Genomic DNA, 25077 nt, shown 5'->3' with positions numbered 1-25077 from the left:
AAAAAAAAAGCCATGTAAGGATTCAGCCACTTGCCCCCAACCTGGGGGGATCTAGGCTGGCATACTAAGGAGGTGCCAATCATCCCTTAGCTTCAAAGGGGACACGCCACTGGGCAGGGTTCCAGGGAGGAGGCGGCTCCCAGTTTACACAGAGACAGTTCTACCACAGAGACACAGCGCAGGGAACTTATCAGGACGTGTGTGTTCCCACTCGGGGGGTATAGACAGGAAGGGCCCACACATGGCAGCGACGGTGGATGCCCACATTGGGGACCCGAGACATCTGTTGACAGCACTGGGGGCACAGGTAACTGGCAGTGCCCAGCTATGCTAGGGGGACAGGAAAGTACCCATGCCAGACAGAACCTGCAGGGGCCTGGGCAAGGAAAGACATCTAGTTACTTGGCAGTGATGATGGTGGCAAGTACTTGTGCTTAGTAAGGGGGGATCATGGACCCGGGCCTGCACCTGGCAGGGCCGTGGCCAGGGAAAACCCTCATCCGAGAGCTTGGAGTCATTTGGACTTGGCAGTGGAGATGTGCAGCGCCTTGAACACCGTGGCGCTCAGTACATTGGATGGATGGGTGAATGGCTCAGGAAGCTGCGGGGTGCCTGAGCTGAGGACCGAAACCCTCTTCTTGGAAGTAGGGGGAGATATTCCCATAGGGCAGTGCTTCAGGCCTGCCCCAAGAGGCGTCTGCCCTTGGACACACATTACTGTACCCAAGAGCTTGCCTAAGGGCTTCACATGTTGGCAGAGAGCTGGGGACCCCGGGGGGTGGCTGGCTCAGGCATTGGTGGCCTGGGGGACTGGGCTGTCCCTGGAGGTTTGGCCAAGAGCCCTGAGGGGGGCAGGCGTTCACTTCCGGACCCCTTCCGCCCAGGAGAGCCATCATTTGCTGCCCGCTGGGGCAGAGAGGGTTGGGACGCTGAAAGTGGGCGGCCCCGGGGTCCTAGTCGCCGTCCGCCTCCTCCTGGGGGGGGCCCCAGCAGGGACACCTGGGAGCGCCCAGCCCGAGACAGGCTGGCGTGGAGGGTTCGGGCAGGTGGGGCAGGCAGGCGGGAGGTGGATGCCCATGGCCCCCGGGCCAGCAGAGGGCCAGCTCGGACAGGCACCAGCGGGGAGGCTGGGGAGCCTGTTGAGCGTCGAGCAGAGCGGGCAAGAAGGGTGGCTGGGGAGTCAGGGGAGAGGGCCAGGGGGCCCCGCTGGTGGGTCAGGGCAATGGCCACACTGGAGGTCACAGCAGCTGCCTGCAGGGGCGCGTGCACCAGTGGCTCCCACAACACTGGCTTGCCGCTGAGCCGGGCTCCTGTGCCTGGGGCCGGGCCCCGCACGCCCCGAGCCATGTCCCTGTCATGCTGCACCAAGTGCTGCTCCACGACGCGCCCGCTGCTGCCGGGACTCGGCTCGGAGCGCTTCCGCTGCAGCACCGAGTTCTTCTTGCCTGCAAGTTGTCCCCGGAAGGAACCCAGGGTGAACGTGGAGTGTGAGGGCCCTGAGCGATGGCGGCGGGGTGGGGGTCGAGAGCACGGGGAGGTGGCCGGGGTGGAGGTTGGGAGGTGGGGTTGGAGGAAGAGGATCAGGGACTCCGGGAAGGAGGGCTCGGGGCATGGGGACGCCCGCAGTGGCCACAGCTAGGAAGACACTGAGACAAGAGACAAGGACCTGAGCCAGCGTTGAAAGACCTCCTGGGGGCATGTGTGTGTGTGTGTGTGTGTGTGTGTGTGTGTGTGTGTGTGTGTGTGTGTGGCGGGGGGCGCTGGGTGAGGTGGGCTGTGCTGGGCTATGACACTGAAGCGCTAAGCCTGGGCCCTGGGGCCCTAGGGCTTCTTGCCCCAGGCTGGGCAGCCAGGACAGGTGGGCGGGCCTCACCTATACGGTGCAGCCTGTCCATGGCCACCGTCTCGAAGGCCCGGCGCATCATGGGGAACTCCTCCAGCACGGCGTTGAACTGGTCCACGCTGAGTGAGTAGAGGCGGCAGTAGGTGTCGGCCCGCACGCTGGCTGTGCGCCTGCCCCGCGTCAGCAGGCAGATCTCTGCCGAAATTGGGAGGACCGCCTTCAGAACCACTGTCCCCAGAACTCCCTCTCACTGGGCCTGCGGCCCCTGACCCCAGGCTCCTCTCCGGGTGGGAGAAACGAACGATTACCCACCCCAGGGTCCCTAAATGCTCCAAGCCCTGTCGCTCTCCGGACCGGCCCAACAACCCTCCTCACTCTCCAAATTAAAGCTGACAAACAGGCAGGTCTTGCTGGTCCCCAGAGTCCTAGTTAGTCCCAGGCCACTTTGATTCCCACCCCCGCTGCTCTATCCCAAGGGGGAGGCCTGGGACAAAGCCCCCTGTGTACCCTCCCCTCCTACCCCTTTTGAATGAACACCAAGGCCAACCCAGGAGAAAAGCAGTCCAAAGGGCAAAGGGCAACACCACAGGGAAGCCGGAGGGCCGGGGTGGTTTGGGGACCGAGATCATATGAGCCGCAAGTCACTTTGGGCAGCAGCTGGCAGAACTGCCCCCACTGCCACGGGCTGGGTCCCTGACTCACACACCAGCGGGCCACCAAGCTCCGCTCCCACTTCCTTCCTCGCTGTCCCTCCTCTCAGGTTCATCGGGTTTCACCGCAAATGGGTTCTGAAAGGCTCAGTGGCCTAGAGTGAGCAACCTGCCCGTGTGCATTGGCATTGCCTAAGAAGCATCTTAAAAAGAGCTCCAGGCCCAGAGACTCTGGTTGCGAGCCTGGGCAGGGGTTGGAATGCTCATTCTGCAGCATGGCCAGTGGGGACCCTGATCCTGGGGTTCAACTGCCCTTCATCCTCTGCTCCAGCCCCCCCCTCCCTGAGGCCCGCTGACCCCCAAAGTAGGATCCGTCAGTGAGGCGGGTGTCCCGGGCGCCACGTGCCAGCACACTGAGCAGCCCGTGCTGGATGAAGTACATCTTCCTGCCCACGGAGCCCTCACGCACCACGAGGTCCCCCGGCTGGAAGACCTCAAAGCGCAGCTTGGTGAGCACCGCCGTGACGAAGCTGGGGTCGGCGTGGGCGAACAGCGGCATGTGGGCCACCAGGCTGCGGCAGGTGAAGTTAATGATCTCCTGGGCAGGGGAGGGGCCTGTCAGGCAGGCTGTGCCCCCTGCTCCGAGGGACCCCCATCGAGCTCATCTGTCTCCAGAGGCCCCACCCCTGGGGTCATGATCTGCAAGGATGGGGATGCTTCAGTGGGCCTGGGACCATCCCCCACCTCCTGCCTTCAGAGCTCTCCATGAGCCCTCGAAGGACCATCCCCCCAAAACAGAAATCCCTGCAGCCCATCCCATGTACACTTCACTTCCGAAAGCCCTTCAAGAGAGACCCTAACCTCTAAAAGCCCCGGAAAGGCCTGGCCTCCCCTGGGGCCCCCTGCGGGCCCTGCTCCCCACAGGACGCACCTGCTGACCAGTATCTCCACCCCCAGGTGGCAGCCAGGAAGCCCAGGGCCCCGCCCACCCACCTCCCGCAGCGGCTCGCTCAGTTCGCCCAGGATGCTGTCCTCGTCAAACATCTTGCCCTGGTAGCGGTGCTCGTAGTACTCGTGGATGCGCTGCCGCGTGTCAGCCGGCAGCTTGTGGAAGGACATGTACTGCTCCACCTGCTTGTACTGGAGGGAGGGCCAGCCCGTGGCCACAGGCGAGCGGATAACAGAGCAACAGTGGAGGTTGGCGTATATGGAGGAAGGTCACGGACGTGGGCCAGACCCAGACCAGCGAAACATGGAGACAGAAAGGGGACACACAGGGCCACAGCAGGACATAAGGACAATGGCGGATGTGAGGACACAAAGCATAGCCACAGGAAAGCCCAGATACGGGCAGAGGGGGGTGTCCAAGGACAGGAGCAGGTCCAAACAAGGATAAGGTGCACACAGCGGCACGGGACAAATGGACACGGGGCAAGGAAGGACAGAGGCCCAACAGGGGCATGCGTCAGAATGGGCCACGGGGAGCCACGCAGCCCCTCGCGGCCCTCCACGCCCACCCTTCCTTCTTCTGCCCCCGCTGACCTTCTCCTGGTACTGGCGCCGGGAGGAGTCCAGGGACTGGATGAGGGCAGTGGCGTGGCCGATGAACATGGCATAGCAGGTGGCGCCCACGATCATGCTGAGCATGGTGAGCCAGACGTCGGGCATGCCTACAGGTGCCTGCTGCCCGTAGCCAATGCACAGCATGTGGCTCATGGCCTTGAACAGGGCGTGGGAATACTGGCGGCCCCACGAGTGGTTCTGGGGGGCAAAGTATTGCACAGCTGGGCAGAGGGCCCTCGGAGCCTCTTTCTCCTCCTGCCCCGCTCTCTCTCTCTTTTAGTCCTTCTGTCTTCCCCTTCACTTCCGACCCGTCTCCTAAGATGCACTTAAGTTTGGTTCTGGGGGGCCCTGAGGCAGAAGGGGCCTCTTTTGCAGCTTGGAGGGGGGGGCTAGGTTTCCTTCCCTGTCTGCTCCCACTGACACACAAACACTTCCTCTGGGTCTCTTTCCCCTTCTCCTCTCACTTCCCACCTCTTCACTCTGGCCTTCTCTCTTGGTCATCTCTCCACCATCTCCCACCTCTTGTCCCCTGTGGTCATTCCGCTGCCCCGGCAGGAGAGCCCTTAGCAGGCCCAGGGGGCAGCGCAGTGGGGAGTTCTCACCGCCATGTGGTTGATGGAGACCCAGCAGTCGGGTGGGAAGTCCTGCAGCATGGGGACCAGGAACTGCAGACAGCCGTCCCAGTGACACAGCAAGAGCATCATCCCGATGAGGTTGAAGATGCGAATCACAGCACTGGCCAGGTCATAGGTCATGTGAAAGATCTGAGGGGTCCGAGGAGGGGCCGCTGTGGACAGGGACCCTCTTTGAACGTTTCTCTAGCCCCAGCCCCGTGAGTTTAAAAAATGTGGCCATTATGTGTACAGAGCTTTACAGCACACATAGATAGCTGATACGAGGTGGGTCGTGTTACTACTCTCATCTTATAGACAGGAAAATCACTGCCAATCATGTAGCCGGAATCTACAGTAAGTGTCACAGCAGAAACTCTAAAACGTCTGCTGTGCAAGCTGCCCAGGTGTAGCCTGGAAAAGAGGAAGGGGCATTTCACAGTGTAATGTCCCCAGGGCATGTGTATAAGGATTAATGCCAGCAGCCCTCTTCCCCTCCAATAATAATAATAACAATAGGTAATTGGCTGAGAGTTTACTGTGTATGGGGCACTGTTCTACGTGCTTAACTCCTCTAATCCTTATAACCTTATCATATGCAAGTATATTGAACATTCTCATTTTATGGAAGAGGAAACCAAATCTCCACAGTAAACAGTAAAGCTGGGATCTGACCGCAGACAATGAGACTGCAGAGCCCGCACTTGAACCATTAAACTCTGCTGCCCAGAAACCCTAGCTCCCCTCCCACATCTTCCTCCCAGAGTCCAACTAACCATCAAGTATTTGCCCAGCAGCTGTGCCCCAACCTGCTGCACCACCATGCTCACCTGGGGGCCCCACCTCCTGAACCCTCATTCTGTTCCTGCTTCTCCCGCTTCTCCCCAACAGCAACTTTGGAGACTGCCCATCCTCAGAAGCCCCGCCCATTGGCCTACCCCACAGCGTCCCCAGGAGCCCCACCCACAACGCTGTCTTGGAGGGGTCCGCGAGCCCCCCTGCCCACCTCCCCGCCCCACCTCCTCCCACTGATGGATGTAGCGGATGAGGCGGGAGAGGCGGAGCAGCCGCAGGAGGCTGAGGATCTTGGTGAAGCGCACGATGCGCAGGGCTCGCGCTGTTTTGTAGACCTCAGCGTCCAGACGCGGCTCCAGCTCCACTACTAGGAAGATGTAATCCACTGGGATAGAGGAGATGAGGTCAACCAGGAACCAGGTGCGCAGGTAGCGGGTGCGGATGGCCTGCGGTGCCAGCAGGATCTCGGCGCCTTCCTCCACCACGATGCCCGTGCGGAAGTTGAGCACCAGGTCCAGCAGGAAGAAAGTGTCGGAGAGGACGTTGAAGACAATCCAAGGCGGGGAGTTCTCCTCCTTGAAGAAGGTGATGCCCACGGGCAGCACGATGAGGTTCCCCACCATCAGCAGGAGCATGACCAGGTCCCAGTAAAACCTAAGGCGGGTGCGAGGTGGGGAGTAAGACCACGATGGTATTTCACCAGCCACTAGACTAACAGCAGACAGTCTGACCTGGCCAAGCACAGAGAATACGGGACTGACCACTTAAAGCTGGTGGGAGTATAAATTGGGACCACCATTTAGGAAAATAGTTTGGTATTAATCTAGTAAAGATAAACATTGTACTCCCAGCAATTCCATTATTAGTATACAGACTCTTGAAGATATACAGGAATAGCAGTGTTAAATCCAGAAGCAACCTGAGCGTCCATCAGTAGAACACTGTAGATAAATGAGATAAATGCACTGTGACATATTCACGCCCTGGTATGCGACACAACTGTGAAAGCATCCGGCTGCAGCTACATTCCACAGTATGTATCAATCTCACACATTTAACGTTGAGCAAAAGCAAGAAACAAAAGGATACACTGGATGATTTCACTTGTACAAAGTTCAAAAACAGTCAAACTAAAGTGCATAATTTAGGGAGTCACAGAAAAATGGTAAAACTATAAAGAAATGTAAGAAAATGAGGACCACAAAAGTTACAATAGTGGGTGTGGGAAAGGAATGTGAGGGCAGCAGGGAGCTTCTGGGGTGAGGCCAATGTAGCAGTGGCTCTTGACCTACATAGTTGTTACATTGTTACATGAGAGTGTGCTTTAGGACTACTCTTTCAAATACACACAGGGTCTACTATATACTATAAGGCTCTACCCATACCTGTGTGTGTGTGTGTATGTATACTATATATATATATATATATATATACACTATATATTTTTATATGTTATATATAGTATCCCTATTATCTATACTCCTAATATATACATATATTGGGTTGTCAGAAAAGTCATGACGCATTTTTGCAACGAAAACCAGAAAAAAATACGTCATGACTTTTCCGACAACCCAATATATCTTCTTAATATATATGTACTATCTTTGCTATATATATGATTTATGCCACTATTATTAAATATTTTTAAAGTTAAAAATAAAATTCCCTGTGCTAACTCCCAGGGTTGCTGAAAAAATATGCACCGAAACAATGGATGTGACAATTCTGTACAAGCACTAGTTGGTGTTGTGAGTCACCCACTCTTTATTCTGAGACTCCTGAAGAGGTTGCTGCTCCCCCATCTCAGCTATCTGCCCATCCCTAGTGTAGTACTTCACTCCCTCCCCATCCTTCCCCACCTCAACCCTCCTCCCCAACCGGTCGGACCCATGGTTCTTGTTTCTCTGCTGGGGTTGTGGGATCTGCTCAACTGTGTCCCAGGCTGGGTTGGTCTGTCCTGCCTCCCATCTAAACTGAGCTTTTCAGAGATGCTCCCCCCACCCCGCAGCACCTCAGACAGGGCCGCCCATAGAGAAGCTCCACAGGAGATCCTGAGGCAGCAAGGCTTGAAGCTCTGCCCTCCCTTCCTCCCCTGGCCTCCATTTGCCCACTGGGACTCAGGCTGAGCCCAGGCAAGGGCACGGGCAGGGGAGAGCCACCCTGCTGTGGTGGAAGCTGTGGAAAGAAGAGGTCAGGAGGGGGCTAGATGCAGCCCTCATTCAGAAAAATAAAATCACTGGACAATTCCAGGGTCCCAATTAGCTATGATGGTTTTATTTCCAAGGCGCACCCAATCACATCATTGACCAAGGACCCAGCCCCTCTGACTGCAAAATCAATTCTTTCAGCCCCTGAAAGAAGCTTGGTGGTCCCCACGTCCAGGCTTCCAGACAGCCCCTCAGGCTACGTGCTTTCAATCAACAACAACAAAAAAAATCCTCAATCAACAACAAAAAAATCCTCGACCCCCGTCTTCCTCGGCCGCCTGGGCCACTGGAGAAATTCTGTACTGTGAGCTGGGAGAGGAGCGGGAAAGAGGGTTCGCCTAGCCATAGAGCCTCTTCACTGCCTGACTCACAGGCAGTCACAAGCCTGGCGGGTGATGCAGTGGAGAGGACAGAGAAGAAGCACCACGATAAGGGAGAGACATGGCTTCTGGGCGGTACATCTGAGGGTGAAATGGGGGAGGGGAGGGAGATCCACAGGAGACTGGAAAAGGTGCATGGTGGGGTGGGAATTAGGCAGTAAAGAAGATGGGAATGGAAGAAACAATGGGAGAAAGGAACATTGAGGGAATGTGGATGTCTGTGAATTCACGATGATGTCTAGGTCTCCAATTGTGTTTCCAGGCTCCTGATTCACACCTCATCCCTTCTGCTCATTTCGCTCCCCAGGTTAGCTGCTTTGCACGTATCCTTGCCTCACCCAAAAGCTGTCCTTCATTTCCCCCAAGGACAGGGTTGCTCTCCTCCCCTAGCGACCTTGATGTAAAGGTACAGCCTGATGGGCACTATGAAACGGCCCCGCCCTCACCTCAGTGCCTTTTCTCTGATAGTCACCTGGGCGGTGGCCGCTGCCCTGCGTTGCTGCCTCAATCGCTGAGTCCCAGCCATGCCCCGCCGCATCCCGCCTTCAGCACCAAGGACAGCGACCAGACTGCTGTCAGAACTCCCCCGCTTTTCCAGCATCTCTATTTTCCCCCCCGGTAGCCTGCCTTGCTGAACTAGGCAGGTGCTAGGGGGTGGGAGTAGGGGGAGGGGTGGGTGGAAGGTAGCGGAGCTCGGTTCCTCCGTCAGGCTGACCCCGAGCCTTGGCATATGACACAATTTCCCAGGTCCCCAGCAAGCAGTACTGGAGGAGGCAAGGATCCCTAACTCCAGTAGTCCCTGTGGTCCAGGTGGAGTGCCGGGTTCCTGAAACGGGAAATCCAGGTCTCCGGCGTCTGCTTGTCCCTTCCGGCGCCCCCAGCCTGAGAAGTCATTGAGAATTCCCAGGCTAGGTTGGTGGAAGTGACTCTCTCGCCCCACCCGGGAACCCCTCGACCGGAAATGAAGTGACCGTGGAGGGTGAGGCGGGCCCGGTCCCCGAGTCGCGGCCGTGAAGGTGGGATCTGCGTCCCCCGCCCCCCTTGCCGGGCCCCCAGTACCGGAAGTCGCTGTAGGGGTGGATGACCCAGGCCCCCGCTGACTTGACCCGCTCCTGTTCGATTTCCACGGCTTTGTGGCTGCCGAACACGCGAAGGGAGAACTTGTTGACCGCGGGCTGGAGCAGCGTACCGAGCTGCCTCCTCTTGGACGCGAGTCCGGATCCGGACCCGGGGATCGGACCCGAGGTCGCAGTCGCAGGCGCCGGGGCAACAGGAGGCACCGCCTCCAGTCCAGGGGTCGCCCGGTCGCCGGCCCCCGTGGTCGGCCGCGGCTCCGCCTCCATGACGCCCCACGGCTTACACGCTTGGCCTCCTAGACCCTGCTGCGGCCATCCGGGACCCCGGCCCCTCCCGGAGTCGGAGCCGGCGCAGCCCCGCGGGCTCGCAGCGGAGGCGTAGTGGGCTGGGAACTGCCGGCGCGCGGGGCAGAGGGGGTGTGGCGACAGATTCTCCCGCGAGCGGCTGGCGGGCTGCGCTGCGCCCCCTGGCGAGGGCGGCGCGAAAGCGGGGCAGGGCAGACGGGGCGGGGCCGTCCGAGAGCCATCCCGGGAGGAGGCGGAGCCAGTGAAGCCGGTACCCGGAGGGACTCCGGGGTGGGTGTGGCTTAGCAAATAGCGGTCGTTCTCAAAGCGCAGGAGGAGACCGCGGGAGCCAAGAGAGGGCGTGGCCTAGAGTTGATGGGCTTTTATTCGCAGAGTGCCAGGGAGGTGGAGACGCCTTCAAGTGGCGGGAAAACTGGAAGGTGGGTGTGGCTTGTGAGACCAAGGAGGGCGATGGATTGGGGACCAACGGAAGAGGTGGGGAATGTCTTTTGAGATTCTTCCCCACTCTCGCTCCTGGACTTCCTGCATTCCACTTTCTTTCTCTCAGCACTCTCGGCGTTTTCCTCTCTTCTGTTCTCCATACTGCTCACCTTAGTATCGTATTTCCCTTTCCGAATTCATTCTGCTAACCTTCAGATGCCCGTCACTGAGTGGACCCTGAGGATACAACAGTTGGTTCAGATCTCATGTCCTCTAGGAAACTGAGAGACACATTTCCCAATCTCCTTTTCCCAGGTAGCATCTAGCCTAGAGCTTTCTAACAGTGTCCATCACCACTCTTTTCATAAGGCTGCCATTAGCTTACAGGCCCTTCTCTCCCACTAGACTGTAAAGCTCTGAAGTACAGGAGCCTGACGCCTGGCACAGTGCTGGACACATAGTGGACACTCAGTACATGCTTGTTGAATGAACGAATGATCTGGGAAAGTGTACTTGCAGGAGGATGTGAACTCGCCACTGTCCTCTCTGCGCCTTCATTACCATTCTTCTATTTTAGGGAACTTTTCCGAAACCACTTCTGGCTAACTGATCTGATCTCCATCTGACAATCCTCCATCCCAGCTCCCCTCTGATACTCTGACTTCAATAGTTATCCTCAGGCTCTTTTTCATTTCCCTTTCAATTTCTCAGTCCCTTCTATTGCGTCTCTAACAGCCCAGTTTGTCTCAAGGTCTCCTTCTCTTTCCTCTTCTTTTTTTCAATTCGGTAAACTTACTCTTCTTATATTATGTGTAAGTACGTAACATAACAGTTCTCAAGGGATTTCTCCTTTTGTCAGCGTCCGATTCTACATCCCTCCATCTCTCAAACCTTTCCTTCACGGCTATGCCCCGACCCCACCTGTGCATAGCTTTTGTTTAGGAAAAAAGGCGGGAGCCCCTCTTTGCTGTGGTTTGGTAGACGAACTGCTTTAAGAACCGGATATTTGCAGCCTATGTTGGAGAATCAGACCTCAACATCAAGCCTCAAAAGGTGTGCGGAGCAGCGACAGTCCCTAAATGACAACCGTTTGTGTGGTTTTTTTAAAACCTCCAAACCTATCTAAGTCAGCCAGTGAAGTCTCATGAAAGGGGCAAAAGATTGAGAAGGGACAGGGACGGACACGAGGCGGGGCGGAGCGGGCCCGGCGAGCCGCAGCGACCCCCACCCCATCGCCACGAACTCCCGCCCCCGGAACCTCCTCAGCTCTCACGGTTGACGCCCGCGAGCCGGGCGAGGACGCGGCGGCGTGCGCGGCCCTGGGGGCGGAGCCCAGGGGTAACTGGGAAGCGACGCAGGACGTGCGTGCGTGCGTGCGTGCGTACGTGCTCGCTCACGGTGGCGGCGGCGGATCGGAGAGGCCAGAGTCGGAGACCCAGCTGGGATCGGGCCCCGGGCGGGGGCGGTGCGAGCGGCGCCCAGCGGATTTTGGGGGCGGGGACGGAGCCGGGGCGGGCGGGACTGGAGCGGAGCCCGGGCACAAGGCGGGGGGTCCCAGGGTCTCGGGTTCGGGGGGGTGGAGCCGCACTTTGTCGCCGCGGGGGTGCCGGGACTCCGGCCGCAGTGCCGCCGCCATCACGGACTTCCTGTGGGACAAGCGCACGGGCCTCGCCGCCAGAACGGTGAGCGCGCCGGCCGGCGGGCAGCGGGGTCGCGAGGAAAGATGGCGACCGCGGGGCGGGCGGGGAAAGGGCTGAATTGGGGGCCAGGGACCCGGGCGAGACTAGGAGAGGAGGGGGGCTGAAGACCCGCGAAGCGGCAGAGGTGAGGAGCAGGGAGTTGAGGGGGGAAGAGAGCAGCGTGCCTTCTGAATCCGGGAAGACCTGTAGGAAACTTGGGAGGCACCAAAGTAGGGAGAAGGGGTGATGGAGTAGGGATAGGAGTGGTTCCAGGGATGACAAGGAGCAGAATATCAAAGTTGCACCGAGGCTGGACAGGAGGAAGACACCACCGTGTCACTTGGAGGAGATGGAAGCAGTCTGACTTTAGACATTGTGGATTTCCCGAGTGAGAAAGGGAGAACAGAAAGACTTAGAAGTTGAACAAGGTTGGAGCCTGGAGGTGCTTTGTGGGGAAAGGTCTTTGAGGAATTTTGGTGGCACTCTGTATGTAGGGAGGTGACATTTATGTGGCTGTGCTAAGCAAGGTTGGGTTACCTGGGAGAATCTTGTGCTTGCATCTTCTTGGCTTCCTGCAAGCCTTGTTAGGCCAGGCATGAATCAAATACCAGCCTCCTCCTCAGTCTGAGGAGGTTGGAAACGAGTCGCTCAGAGCGGCAGCCAGATGCCCGAGTCAGTAGCCTTTCCACCACGAACCCTCCCTCCACCAAGATCTCTGTCCCTGGGCCTGTTTCATTTCATTCTGCCCTCCTGTTCTCATCATCCTGGACTGTGACAGTGACTGCTCTTCTGATTCTTTCCGTGAAGGAAAAAAAGGATTTGTACGCCATGCCATTCCGATCCCAATAACTGGAAGGTGGCTGGCTCTTAGCCAGGTGGTGCTGATATTAGTGAAAAACCAGTTATTCTGTACTTCTAAGTGCAAAAGGGGAGGGGCCAGATGGGAAGCTGCGGGTAGCTTGGGGCCTCCTGTATTAAGACCTCAGGAGGAGGGTTTGGCTATAGATGTGAGAGGTGGTTAAGACCCAGAGCCCTAGAACTTGCTTATACACCGCCGTATATAGAATCCTGGTAAACAGGATTTCTGCGCTCAGGACACGGATGGCCTGGCTTGGGAGATGAGGCAGGTGCACCTTTAGTAACTTGAATGAAACATTTATTGTAACAGTGTATACTACAGCTATATTCTGTAGAGTTGTGAGGCACTCAGGTGGCACAGACCTGTCTCAGATCCGAGCCAAGGATGACTATGACAGTCTCCATCAGTTGCACCATCTCACCTGTAATGAGCTGTGGCCCAGGCCTGCATGTCTTCATGGAGCCATGTCTGAGGAAAATCAGAGGAGAGCAGTGTGCCGAGTGGGGCGTAGTTAAGGATGTCAGGGTGAGGGGAGGCTTCCTGGAGCTTCCACCCAGAGTTGGGTGAATGTATTCTCCGTTAAGGAGGTATTGTGAGCACAGAGGAAGACTGAGGAGGTAGGTGTGAGTGGTAAAAAGAGAGAGAAAAGCAGAAAGCAGCTTAGCACCTGTGTCCTTGGGCAGGTCTGAAAACTCTGAGCTTTCCACACTATTTTTGCTTTTCCTTCCCTTCCAGATGCCCCATCCCCGAAGGTACCACTCCTCAGAGCGAGGCAGCCGGGGGAGTTACCATGAACACTATCGGAGCCGAAAGCATAAGAGACGAAGAAGCCGTTCCTGGTCAAGCAGCAGTGACCGAACACGGCGGCGGCGGCAGGAAGACAGCTACCATGTCCGTTCCCGGAGGTGAGGCCTCATACTCACGGTCCCTTGTTTAGTCGTTCACAAGGCTTATTGGTTACATGCTAAGCGGCTGGGAGACAGGATGCTCCGTGTGGAGAACAAAAGAAGGCCTGTGCCCTGTGGTTCGAAGAGTGCTGTCACGGAGGAAGGGTACAGCGAGGGGCCGAGGAAGCACCCAGCAGGTTTGGTTCATGGAAAACGTCCTGGTCAGCGTGACGTCTAAGCTGGTCTGAAAGATCAGGGAGAAACGTTCCAGACAAAAAAAAAAAGCAAATGCGGAAGAGGAGGGGCTGGAGGTGGCTAATGAGCCATAGATGAAACAGTTAGGTCTCCGTGGTTTTAATGGCTTAGTGGCCTATTCAGTGGGAGTGATGGGTTGGGGACAGTTTGGAGCAAAGCTGGATGTCAGGAAAGGCTCGAGAACGAAATGGCTGTTTGTTCCATTGAATCAGTGGAGGGGTGAGGAGGCCCCCAGAGGCAGTAGTTCTGCCAATGTCTTTTCAGAGGTCTTGGTGACCGGCAGGTGGTAACAGGTCCTCCTCTGTGCTTGGTTCCTTCGCTTCTCTGGTCTTTGGTCCTCACTGAGGGAGGACATTGTCACTTGGTTTGGCAAGGAACGTGGCCTGAACAGATGTCCCTAATGGGTGTTCATTGCCCAACAGTAGCTATGATGACCGTTCATCAGACCGGAGACCGTATGACCGGCGATACTGTGGCAGCTACAGGCGCAATGACTATAGCCGGGAGCGGGGGGACGCCTACTATGATGCAGACTACCGGCATTCCTACGAGTACCACCGGGAGAACAGCAGCTACCGCAGCCAGCGCAGCAGCCGAAGGAAGCACAGGCGGCGCAGGCGGCACAGCCGGACGTTCAGCCGCTCGTCTTCGGTGAGTGCCAGCCCAGCCCTCTGTCCCCACCCACTCCTCTCCAGCCCTCCCAGACCCTGGTAAGTGAGAAGTGTCCTTGTGCTCAGCTGAGCACTGAGGCATGGACACAGGCGGCCACGGAGTCTGTATACTCTCCTGGAAGCTCTCTGGCTCTCGGATGGCCCTGGCACCTGCTTTGGAGATGGATGGGCACAGGGCACTGTGAACCCCGGTGCCCTCCCCAGCATGCGGGCCTTGTGCTGGGAGCAGCTCCTCCCCCAGAGGCCTGCATTCTCTCAGGGGGACCTTGCTTGTGAACTGCCTTTCTCCCCCAGGGCCCCCTCAGCAGGTGGGCTTGGGTGGGGGCAAGGGGAGAGCTGTGCCTGCCTGGAAGAGCACTGTGTAGAGCATGGGGTTGTGGGCGACACTGGCAACGACACCACTTCTCTGCTCTGCCGGAGCCTCTCCTTGTTCCCGTTTTGGGTTTGGGACTTGGGGTTATGCGCCGCTCTCTCTTCTCACCCCAATCCGCCTTACTGCATCTGACGTGTTCCCTTCCACTGTCCCCCATCATCGTCTGTCCCCCCTGGCTGGGCGCCTGTGACCGGTGGCCCTCCACCACCCACCCCGCCTCCCTCCGGCCCCCGCTCCGACACCTGGCTTGCTCCGACCCCCCCCGCCCCCCGACAGCAGCACAGCAGCCGGAGAGCCAAGAGTGTAGAGGACGACGCTGAGGGCCACCTCATCTACCACGTCGGGGACTGGCTACAAGAGCGATGTACAAGCCAAATCGTAACAATCCTATAGCCTGTAATGGTCCCATAGCCATCTTAACGTCCCGAGCCAACCCGAGTCACAGCCTCTTTTGCCTTTTCTCAGTGGTGTTGTTTACCTGGGTGGTTTGAGTTGCTGTTGAGAATTGACCTCTGCCATCCACTCCCAGCTCTCATGGCCCCTGGGTTAAAGGTGGTGGGACTCATGCAGGGGTTTTCTTCCCCTGTGACCATCTGTATCTGTTCCCCCTTCCTTCATCTCACCCCAGGTTGCTGTACCTTTTTTTCTTCCAACTCACCTCATTCCCCACCTTCTCTCCCTCCCTCTCCCCGACCCTGCTGTTTTTTATTTCAGATGAAATTGTAAGCACCTTGGGAGAGGGGACCTTCGGTCGAGTTGTACAGTGTGTAGACCATCGCAGGTAACTGTCAGCCACCGTCCCCCCCTTTTCAGGCAGCGACACCGTGCTTGCTAGGCATAAAGAGGTAGTGAGGGTTATCTGGGGCTTTTTTGCTGGTTAGCCAAAGGTAGGATTTGTTAATGCCCAGACAACCCCATTTGATTTGAGATGTTCTCGAGACCCCAGCAAAAGCCTTTTCTGCCAACTTATAGGGGCGGGGCTCGAGTTGCTCTGAAGATCATTAAGAATGTAGAAAAGTACAAGGAAGCAGCTCGACTTGAAATCAATGTGCTGGAGAAAATCAACGAGAAGGACCCTGACAACAAGAAGTAAGCGAGCAGTGGAGGCCGTGGGGAGTCCAGCGACCCTTCCCCACCGGGGTCAGGCAGGCGGGGGCCCTGGCAGTCCTCACCCACCCGTCCACCTTTAGTCCATCCTGGTAGAATAGGAGGGCATCCGATAGGAAGGGAGGGTCCCGATCCACTGCCCGTGCTGTCAGGGCCGGTGGGTGCTCTGCTGTCCGGTGCCAGTACACCACTGTGGCCTCTGGGCATTTGCCCTGGAAATGACCCTGAGACTGAGAATCAGCATGTTCATCAAGAAATTCATTGAACTTATAACACCTAGAAGTATGCTGATATTTATATTAATATTTCTGTTCACACACATTCCATAAGCCAAAATAGAATGAGAGTGTTATTAGGTACAAATATGGGCCCGCAGTGGCTGATGGGGAGTGAGTTTCAGGAGTGGGGGTTGGGATCAGGATTTAGGAGTGACAGTTTGACAGTTCAGGGTCAACATTGCAGCCTAGCACTCAACAGCTCTTCAGCAAATGGAATTTTTGTAACTATTTAAAATTTTGCTGGCCGACCGAGTGGCTTAGTTGATTAAGAGCTTGCTGCTTAAGTGTGCGAGCTCTGAGTAACAGCGGTTCGAGTCCCTCCTGAGCTGAGCTGCTGCTGAGCTGCCAATAGGTGGCAGGATGGCTCAGCTAAAAAAATAAAAAATTTAAAAAAAAATGATAACAAAATTTTGCAGGAAAATGGTTTGAAGCTTGGCAGGTATTGTGTCTTGGCTGGGCCAGAAAGGCCATTCCCTAGCTGAGCTGAACTTTGGGAGCAGTACCAGTGTGCAGTCCCCCGCCCCGTGGGGCAGGTAGATGTGGAGCTCATCAGCTGTTCCCCTCCCCCATCTCTCTTCCCAGCCTCTGTGTCCAGATGTTTGACTGGTTTGACTACCATGGCCACATGTGTATCTCCTTTGAGCTTCTGGGCCTTAGCACCTTCGATTTCCTCAAAGACAACAACTACCTGCCTTACCCCATCCACCAAGTGCGCCATATGGCCGTCCAGCTGTGCCAGGCCGTCAAGTGTGAGTGGGGCGGGCCTCGGCGGGCTCTGGGCAGCCCCTCCCTCCAGTGGGCCTCTTCTGTGTCAGTTGTGCACTGGCGAAGCCCCTAGACAGTCAACTCGATTATCTGCAGATCCTTTTACTCACTGTCACGTTGACATCTCTTCCGACTTGACTCTTTGGCTGACATCCTCACCGTCACCAATGGCTCTCACTCCACATCCAGCCAGGCAGGAGCTGGAAACAAAGCCTTTGAAGTTAAAGCACCTAAATACATCTTCCCGTCCATCCCCATCCCTTGGGAAGTGTGAGGCAGGTGGCAAGCACAGAGACAGAAGGACAGCTCGAGCTAGAGGTCCTTGTGTCTGAGCCGGGGTGCTCTCCAGTCCCAGCCAGGCAGGTGCAGCGGAGTGCAGGCCAGGACACACAGTCACTCTTTAATCTCCGTAACCGCACGGTTTGGCAGAGTTGAATTCACAGAATGTCAGGTACACACATCAGCGTCAGTACACAAATACAAGCCATGGCAAAGCGCTTCCATTGAGGATTCCATTCATAGACTGGCCATTTCTTTTGGACGTAGAGCAGAAAGCAGCCTAGCTGTTCTGGACCGGCCTCCTCGCCAGCTTTCAGCTGGGTGACCAAGCCTGGGGTCAGCTGGGGCCCCTTAGCCCTGGCTGCCTGGACGCAGCCTGACCTGGCCTTCTCCCTGCAGTCCTCCATGATAACAAGCTGACACATACGGACCTCAAGCCGGAAAATATTTTGTTTGTGAATTCAGACTACGAGCTCACCTACAACTTAGAGAAGGTAAGATGGACAGGCGCTTCCCCCTTGGCCACTTTTCCTTTCTCTCAGCCCTGTGTGTCCTCTTACTTCTTTCTCCCGGCCTGGCTCCGACTGCATAAACGCAGAGTACTAGACTAGAACAGACTGAAAGGGAGAGATTTAAGAAGACTTAAATTGGGAGACAACTTGGGAAAAGGACCTCAGATAATTTTCCAGTCACGTGGCAGCGCTTGTAAGGTTCCTGCTTTGGACGTCCCTCTCTTTTTTGTAAGGAAAGCTCAGCCCCCTTGACTAACTGGACTTCCTGGAGATCTCGCCTAGGGAAGCGCTCCCTCCCTTTGCTGCCTGTTAGGTACTGTCAGAAAAACTACACCGGTCACTTGGGTGTAGTCTTCAGGTGCACAGACGTGCAGACTGTTCCATAATTCTTCCTTAATCCTCTTCCTCCCCAACTCCTGCAGCACTCTGCTCTGAGGCAGGAGACTCCGGCGTGCGTGGGAGCAGGCTGGAGGTCACAGGTGCTTTTTTAGGGCTCAGAAGCCCTTCAGAGAATAGTGGTGGAGTCTCGGTCTGGTGCGGAGGTCCATCCTCTTCCTGCTTTGCTCCTAGAAGCGAGACGAGCGCAGCGTGAAGAGCACGGCTGTCCGGGTGGTAGACTTTGGCAGTGCCACCTTTGACCATGAACACCATAGTACCATTGTCTCCACTCGCCATTACCGAGCACCGGAGGTCATCCTCGGTAAGGCGGGACAAAGTTGCCCGGTGCAGGAGTGGGTGTGGCGGTGAGGGCGGTGCCCCCTAAGCCTCCTGACACCTTTTTCCTCCGTTCCTTCCCAGAGCTGGGCTGGTCACAGCCTTGTGACGTGTGGAGCATAGGCTGCATCGTCTTCGAGTACTATGTTGGCTTCACCCTCTTCCAAGTAAGTGGTGGGGTAGCTCATACGACCACCTGGCGTTCTGCCCTGCGTTTCCCTGGTGTCTGCTGAGGGCCTGCCTGCTTACCCCTCCACAGTGCCTCTCTCCCTGGCAGCTGGTCCTCAGCACCCCCTTCCCAGTCCCACACTCAGTTCTGGCTTTCTTTCCCAGACCCACGATAACAGAGAGCATCTCGCCATGATGGAAAGGATCTTGGGTCCCATTCCTTCCCGGATGATCCGAAAGACAAGGTGAACCTTGAGCGGGAGGGACTTAAACCTTTTCCTTTTCTCTCCACAAAGTTGGTCTATATCACATCATTTTCTTTTTTCTTTGACACCTCCCCTTCCCCCAGCTACTCTCAGGTGGGGGAATAAGGGAATTATCCCACAAGAGGAACCGCCTGATTCCTCAACCTCCCCTTCCCCTCTAGGAAGCAGAAATATTTTTATCGGGGTCGCCTGGATTGGGATGAGAATACATCAGCTGGGCGCTACGTTCGAGAAAACTGCAAACCACTGCGGGTGAGCTGGGCTGGGGATCAATGGTGCCCACCACCCAGAGATGTTTTGTTTCTGGAATGCATTTCACGAGCAGAGGGTTAGGAAAGAAGGGGAGGAAAACGGAAAGAAGACATCTCTGGTTAATGGAAGAGAGATAAGAGGGAGTGGTTTTATGGAGGGAAGGAGATTAGACAGCCGTGTCTCTCGAGCCAACCAGAGATCACAGCAGTGTCCTGGATTCCTTAGGTCAGACAGGAAAGAGTACACTACCTTTGAAGAGCTTACATTTTAATGAGGAGCTAAAGAAGATTCGTGAAGTTGACAAGGATATGCAAGTAGAAAGAACGTCCAGAGTGTGGAGGAGTAATGGTGCTAGTGGGAACGTAGGCTGAGCTGTCCTAGCGAAGTGGTCGCGGTGTGGTCGTGGGCAGGTAGCATTCCTAAGGACTGCAAGCAGACAGAGCCTTGGGCCTCAAGATGGAAAGCTAGGGCCGTGAAGGAGAAGGCAGGGTCTGTAAGGCGCGGCGCCTCACCTTCTTCCCGCCCTCCACCACCAGCGGTATCTGACCTCAGAGGCAGAGGAACACCACCAGCTCTTCGATCTGATTGAAAGCATGCTAGAGTATGAACCTGCTAAACGGCTGACCTTGGGTGAAGCCCTTCAGCACCCTTTCTTCGCCCGCCTTCGGGCTGAGCCACCCGGCGCCAAGTTGTGGGACTCCAGTCGGGATATCAGTCGGTGACGATCAGGCTCTGGGCCCCCCTGCATCCCTAACAGCAGTGGGCGTCCAGTCCAGGACACTGGTGCTTTTTTATACAAGAGAACAGAGCCGGAGCCCACTCCTTCCTCCTGGCTCCTTGTAGACCTGTGAATATGTGAGATAGTGTAAATATGAAAGAGCTTGGACCTGCCTTGTACATAACGCTATACCATTCCACACTCCTCCTCACTTGCCCCTTCACAGTTGAGTTGGATGGGGCAGAATGAGGTAACCAGGTGGCATCCATCCCATGTTTTATAAGGAATTTTGTACAGTCTTTGTGAAATAAAATGACGTGCTTCATCCGACCTCCATCCCTGAAGTTTGAGGTTTGGGGACCATGGGGTGCAGGGGTGAGAAGAGTTTGGGTATTAAGAGTGTCCCATCTTACCCTCCCAAATTAATTAGGCCACCAGTTGGACAGTTTGTCTGGAGGGTAGCGATGAGTGGGGTAACATTTCCAGCAGTTTAGAATGGAGAAGGGTTATAAGGTGGCACTTCTTTCATTTGGAGTAATGAGGGTTGGGAAAGAGGTCCGACTACTGGAGCCATTAGGCTGGGCCCCAGGACAGAGCCAGAAACCCAGCTGGAGAAAACTTGCTCATGGGTCCTGGGAGGCCGCCGCCACCGGTCGGAAGACTCCCGTCGTACATCTCGGGAGAAGGCACGGACCAGGATTCTGACGCGAAGCCTGCTGGGAGGTGTAGTTCGCTAGAGGGGCTGGAGTCACGTGGGGAAAGGGACGCTACTTGGTTAGGAAGACTGGGTTGGAGATGTCACGTGGGCGCACTTCCGGCTTTGCTTGTAACCCAGACGCAGGCGCAACCCGCCGCTGCTGCGGGGATCCTTGTGACCCTTCCGGTCGGTGTAGCCAATCGGTGCGTAGAGAAGCGGGGCGGACCGAGAGGAGCGGACGGACCTCTGAGAGCCGCCGCCGCCGCCACTGCCGCGGCAGGGGCGTGGAGGCCAGGGGGCGGCCTAGGCCGCAGTTGCAAATATGGCTCAAAGCAGAGACGGTGGAAACCCGTTCGCCGAGCCAGGCGAGCTTGACAACCCTTTTCAGGTGACTTGCGCCGGCCTCCTTTGGGTGGCTGGGTTGACTCTTCTCGGTTCCGGAGGATGGGGCTAAGTCGTGTTCCCTCTTGTGACACCTGACCCGTGGAAGGGCCGCCACGTGGGGGTGACGGTGACTCCAGACCAGTGAGCACCCTGGGGGGTGGACCCTGCCCCTGTAAATAGCTAGTCTTGGGCCTGTGTAGGGTGAAGGATTTGGAGCAAATGTTGGGACAACAGCGTGGCCCCCAAGGTGCAGTGCTTGGAGCCACAGACAATTTAGAAAGAGCCCCTGTGAGTTCCCCCAGAGGCACCAGGTGCCAGCTGAGCTCCAGCTCTCTGCCCGCAGGACCCAGCCGTGATCCAGCACCGGCCCAGCCCGCAGTATGCCACGCTTGACGTCTACAACCCTTTTGAGGTCCAGCAGGTGAGGTTCTGGAGAGCACAAGAGGGCAAGGAAGGGGAGGGGGTGCCCATAAGCCCCTCTGTCGGGGTGCAGGGGACCTTTCTGCATGCGAAGGAAGAAGCACCATGGTCATAGTTTCCTGAGAGGCTGGTCTGCCACGGAATGCCTAATCCTTCCGAGGACACCAGGGCCAGCGACCCATCCAGTTGGAGTTCTGAATGTCGGCCCTGGGAGGACCTGGCGTCTGGCAGGGCCTGAACCAAGGCTCAGTCTGGGGAGGCTTCTTTGAAGAAATTAAAGGATGGAGCTGGTCGGAGTTGAGGAGCAAACAGACTCAGCTTAGATTTACAATTAGGCAAGGAATGAGGGGGACTAGACCTTATTTGTCCCCGTGGGATAGGAAATAGTAAGAGTTTTAAATACTTAAGGAATTTGGGTAGATGAGTGCTTTGAGCCCTGGCCAAGGAATTCAATGTGAGGGGTGATGAGAGCTGCTATAGGTCTAAAGGAGTTCTTTGACATAAACACAAGAACTAGCTTCTGACAACTAGGGGAGGGGCTGCTGCCGTAGGTACTGAGCTCTGGGTCCAACGGTCTTCAGGCAGACGAGACTCCTGGGTTACGGGGGACCACATGGATTCTAAGGTCTTTTCCAAACCTGACAGCCACCACCCTCCTATGAGTCTACTGCTCCTGCTCCTGCTCCTGCTCCTGCCCCGTTACCTGCACCCTCGGCTCCCACCTTGCAGTCCTCGAGAAAGCTCAGCCCCACGGAGCCCAAGAATTATGGCTCCTACAGCACCCAGGTAAAGGGGCTGTGTGGGGGGTGCTTGGGGATCTGGGCTGGCCCTTGGCCCCAGACTCACATCTCCCTCTGCTCCTCCTGGGCAGGCGTCAGCTGCAGCAGCCACAGCTGAGCTGCTAAAGAAGCAGGAGGAACTCAACCGGAAGGCCGAGGAGTTGGACCGGAGAGAGCGAGAGCTGCAGCACGCTGCCCTGGGGGGCACAGCTAGTAAGCGGGTCCTCGGGAGGCTGGGGAGCGCCTCTGACAGTTTGAAGGAAAAAAAAAAATCCTAAGAGCGTGGGCGCTGGAGCCAGGTTGCTGAGTTTGAATCTGGGCTATCCCTAACCGTGAGCTCTGAGGCAAGTGGAGGCCTCAGTTTTCAGTCTTGTAAAATGAGCGTTATGTTTGTACCTGTGTGACGGACTGTCGCGGGGGCTCAACAGGGCCGTCTGTACAGAGTGCTTGGCCCAGTGTTTAAAAGGTGTAAATAATAACACTCAGGATTATTATTGCCACTCTGCCTTATCTTCCTGGACCCCAAACTGGAGCTAGAAGAGAGGAGCTGGGGGAGGAAGAAAGGGGGAGGCGCCTTCTTTGGTCTCTGCTGACTCCTGAGGTCCCCCTGCTTTTTTGCCTTACAGCTCGACAGAACAACTGGCCCCCTCTGCCTTCTTTCTGCCCAGTTCAGCCCTGCTTTTTCCAGGACATCTCCATGGAGATCCCCCAAGAATTTCAGAAGACAGTATCCACCATGTACTACCTCTGGATGTGTGAGTCCCGAGAACCCTTTTTGGAGGAAGAGTACAAGGAGTAACTTGTACATCTTGCCTGCCGCAGAGCCAGCTCACCTAGAACTAGACACCTCACCTCTCTTCAGCGTTTGAGTTTAAGGCTAATGTCTCCAGGATCTTTCTGGGCTGCTCCTTTTATAGGATGTGTAATACTCTCCAGCCTTCTAGCAAAATGGATGTTCTGGCCCTCTCCCCTTGGCGCTTGTCCGCATGCGTAAATGGATTCGGAATCCTTTAAGCGTCTTTACAAAGGGGAGGGTTACAGGTGATGATGGGCTCATTCTGTTTCCCCTGGTGAGTTGAGGATTCTGTGAAGGCAGACGCTGCCTGCCTTTCCTTACTCTGCCACGCTAGGTGAGGGCTGTGGGGTGGCCTGATACAGGAAGGAGCTCTTACTGCAGTCCACAAGGACCCATCATCCTTTCCCTCCGTCCCTCAGGCAGCACTCTGGCTCTTTTCCTGAATTTCTTCGCCTGCCTGGCCAGCTTCTGTGTACAGGCCAGCAACGGCTCAGGCTTCGGGCTCTCTATCCTCTGGATCCTCCTTTTTTCTCCCTGCTCCTTCGTCTGCTGGTACCGCCCCATGTATAAGGCTTTCCGGTAAGTTAGGGGGGTGGGGGGAGTGGGGGGACTCGGATTGACCCCTATGCTCTGCTCCTCCAGCCCTAATTACTCTCCCACTCCCCCCACTTTTCTCCTCGCAGGAGCGACAGTTCATTCAATTTCTTCGTTTTCTTCTTCATTTTCTTCGCCCAGGATGTGCTGTTTGTCCTCCAGGCCATTGGCATCCCAGGGTGGGGCTTCAGGTCCGTGAGGCTGCCGTCCACCCTCACCCCTGCCACTCTAGACCCAGTCAGGGTACCGGGGTAGCAGTCGTTCAGCAAAAGGAAGCGTGGTTTTTATCCCTGGGAAGCGCTAGTTGACTGAGGGAGACAAGACATACTTGCAGGATAGAGAGCGCCTAGACAGAACTCTAGACAGCCGTAGGTGAGGGGAAGGAAGGCGGTCAATCTGGAAAGGCTTCCTAGAGGAGGTCTGTATAACCACAGTTGCCAGGGGTGAGGGAGAATCTTAACAGAAGGAAGGTCTGTTGGGAGAGAGGACGTCGGGAAGAGCTTGCAGAGCTAGGAGCTAATGTTTCAGAAGCTGGGATTAAACGATGAACATTATGGATGTAGTTTGGGATCGTGGTGTGTGGAAAGCTGCCAGACAGATAGGAGGTGAACGCTACCACCTGATGGGGCGGGCGGGAATAGGGCATGTTTGGCACACCAGCAGGGAGGAGGCTGGGGGGACAGAGCCCCTCTTCACTGCCATGCGCTTGCCCGCCCCACCCCACCCCCACAGTGGCTGGATCCTGGCCCTGACAGTGGTGAAGGACAGCCCGGCTGTAGCTGTGCTCATGCTCCTGGTTGCCCTGCTTTTCACCGGCATCGCAGTGCTGGGAATCGTGATGCTGAAGCGGGTGAGGGGCCGTGTTAAGGTGGGGCCAGGAGAGTGAGCGTGTGTCCCTAGGGGCCTGGGTGGAACATTCAGGAGGAACTGGGGAGGGCCAGGCTGATGGGCGGCTTCTGAGCTAATGGACCTATAAGCTGGGGTGTCGGGGGGAGGGGGGTTGCGGGGTGTGTGTAGGGGGAGCTAAGAAGGAAAAGGCAGAGCGGCAGGCTGGGGAGTGGCGGTGGCATTGTGAGGCTGGCGTGCAGTGACAGTGGTGGGGACGTGCCCTAATGTTTCTGCCCTCTTATTTGCAGATCCACTCCTTGTACCGCCGCACAGGTGCCAGCTTTCAGAAGGCCCAGCAGGAATTTGCTGCTGGTGTCTTCTCGAATCCTGCGGTGCGAACCGCAGCTGCCAATGCAGCCGCTGGGGCTGCTGAAAATGCCTTCCGGGCCCCATGACCCCCGACTGGGATGCCCTGGCCCTGCCATTTGAGGGAGCTGACCTGGCCCCCAGCCCTGCGGTCTCTGGGACTTGGTGAGACATCACCACATGACGCCTGATGTCTCTCTATCGCACCCTCAGCCCCACAGCCATGACTGCTGAACCTGACTTTGGGTACAGGAGCCCACTGTGACCCAGTCACTGCTCCCCCACTGCCCAATCAGGCCACACCGCTGCCACCTCTTACACACCCCAACCCAGCTTCTCTCTGCTGTGCCAAGGCTGTTGCTACGGTTATTTAATAAAAAGAAAGTGGAACTGGAACTCAAATTCCCGTTTCCGGAATTTTTACTGGGAATTAGACCTTGTGAAAGAGAAAGGAGAGTGAGATGGGGACTGGAGCAGAGTGAACTCCAGCGGGAAGGTCAGACCTGGCATTAGTGTGAACTGCCAGCTGTCCAGGGCGGGGCAGCAGAGCCCCGGTGGCTGGTGCAGGAAGAGGGA

At 56.4% G+C, this 25077-nt stretch overlaps 3 protein-coding genes across 10 annotated transcripts; 2 read left to right on the top strand and 1 right to left on the bottom strand.

The window, feature by feature from the left end:
* Positions 1–6: 6 nt before the first annotated feature.
* Positions 7–9595, bottom strand: HCN3 (hyperpolarization activated cyclic nucleotide gated potassium channel 3). 2 transcript variants are annotated; one of them, XM_019662478.1, is made up of 9 exons: positions 9112–9186; positions 8525–8934; positions 5687–6116; positions 4659–4820; positions 4036–4254; positions 3487–3633; positions 2851–3091; positions 1874–2038; positions 7–1445 (listed from the first exon to the last, which is right to left on the bottom strand). In XM_019662478.1, the coding sequence occupies exons 3-9, from the start codon at positions 6095–6097 to the stop codon at positions 745–747; spliced, it is 2046 nt and encodes a 681-aa protein (XP_019518023.1). In that variant the 5' UTR covers positions 6098–6116; positions 8525–8934; positions 9112–9186; the 3' UTR covers positions 7–744. The 2 variants fall into 2 exon arrangements, with proteins under 2 accessions (XP_019518023.1, XP_019518022.1); XM_019662477.1 differs by lacking the exon at positions 8525–8934 and having other exon boundaries at positions 9112–9595.
* Positions 9596–11204: 1609 nt separating this feature from the next.
* CLK2 (CDC like kinase 2) lies at positions 11205–19973 on the top strand. Of its 7 annotated transcripts, none has more exons than XM_019662629.1 (14): positions 11389–11536; positions 13128–13297; positions 13957–14185; positions 14855–14942; positions 15293–15359; positions 15551–15667; positions 16546–16712; positions 17407–17501; positions 17942–17998; positions 18090–18219; positions 18318–18400; positions 18567–18646; positions 18829–18919; positions 19145–19328. In XM_019662629.1, the coding sequence occupies exons 2-14, from the start codon at positions 13128–13130 to the stop codon at positions 19172–19174; spliced, it is 1404 nt and encodes a 467-aa protein (XP_019518174.1). In that variant the 5' UTR covers positions 11389–11536; the 3' UTR covers positions 19175–19328. The 7 variants fall into 7 exon arrangements, with proteins under 7 accessions (XP_019518172.1, XP_019518171.1, XP_019518174.1 ...); XM_019662625.1 differs by lacking the exon at positions 19145–19328 and adding an exon at positions 19456–19973 and having other exon boundaries at positions 11390–11536; positions 13960–14185; XM_019662623.1 differs by lacking the exon at positions 19145–19328 and adding an exon at positions 19456–19973 and having other exon boundaries at positions 11391–11536; positions 14858–14942.
* A 454-nt stretch (positions 19974–20427) lies between these two features.
* On the top strand, positions 20428–24903 carry SCAMP3 (secretory carrier membrane protein 3). Its single transcript, XM_019662630.1, has 9 exons — positions 20428–20722; positions 21062–21139; positions 21784–21924; positions 22010–22130; positions 22544–22672; positions 23133–23292; positions 23397–23498; positions 24040–24157; positions 24444–24903. The coding sequence occupies exons 1-9, from the start codon at positions 20657–20659 to the stop codon at positions 24588–24590; spliced, it is 1062 nt and encodes a 353-aa protein (XP_019518175.1). The 5' UTR covers positions 20428–20656; the 3' UTR covers positions 24591–24903.
* The last annotated feature ends 174 nt before the right edge of the window (positions 24904–25077 follow it).

Source organism: Hipposideros armiger, unplaced genomic scaffold (assembly GCF_001890085.2).
Source record: "Hipposideros armiger isolate ML-2016 unplaced genomic scaffold, ASM189008v1 scaffold_378, whole genome shotgun sequence".
Lineage (NCBI taxonomy): Eukaryota > Metazoa > Chordata > Mammalia > Chiroptera > Hipposideridae > Hipposideros > Hipposideros armiger.
This window is presented reverse-complemented; position numbering and strand designations above follow the sequence as displayed.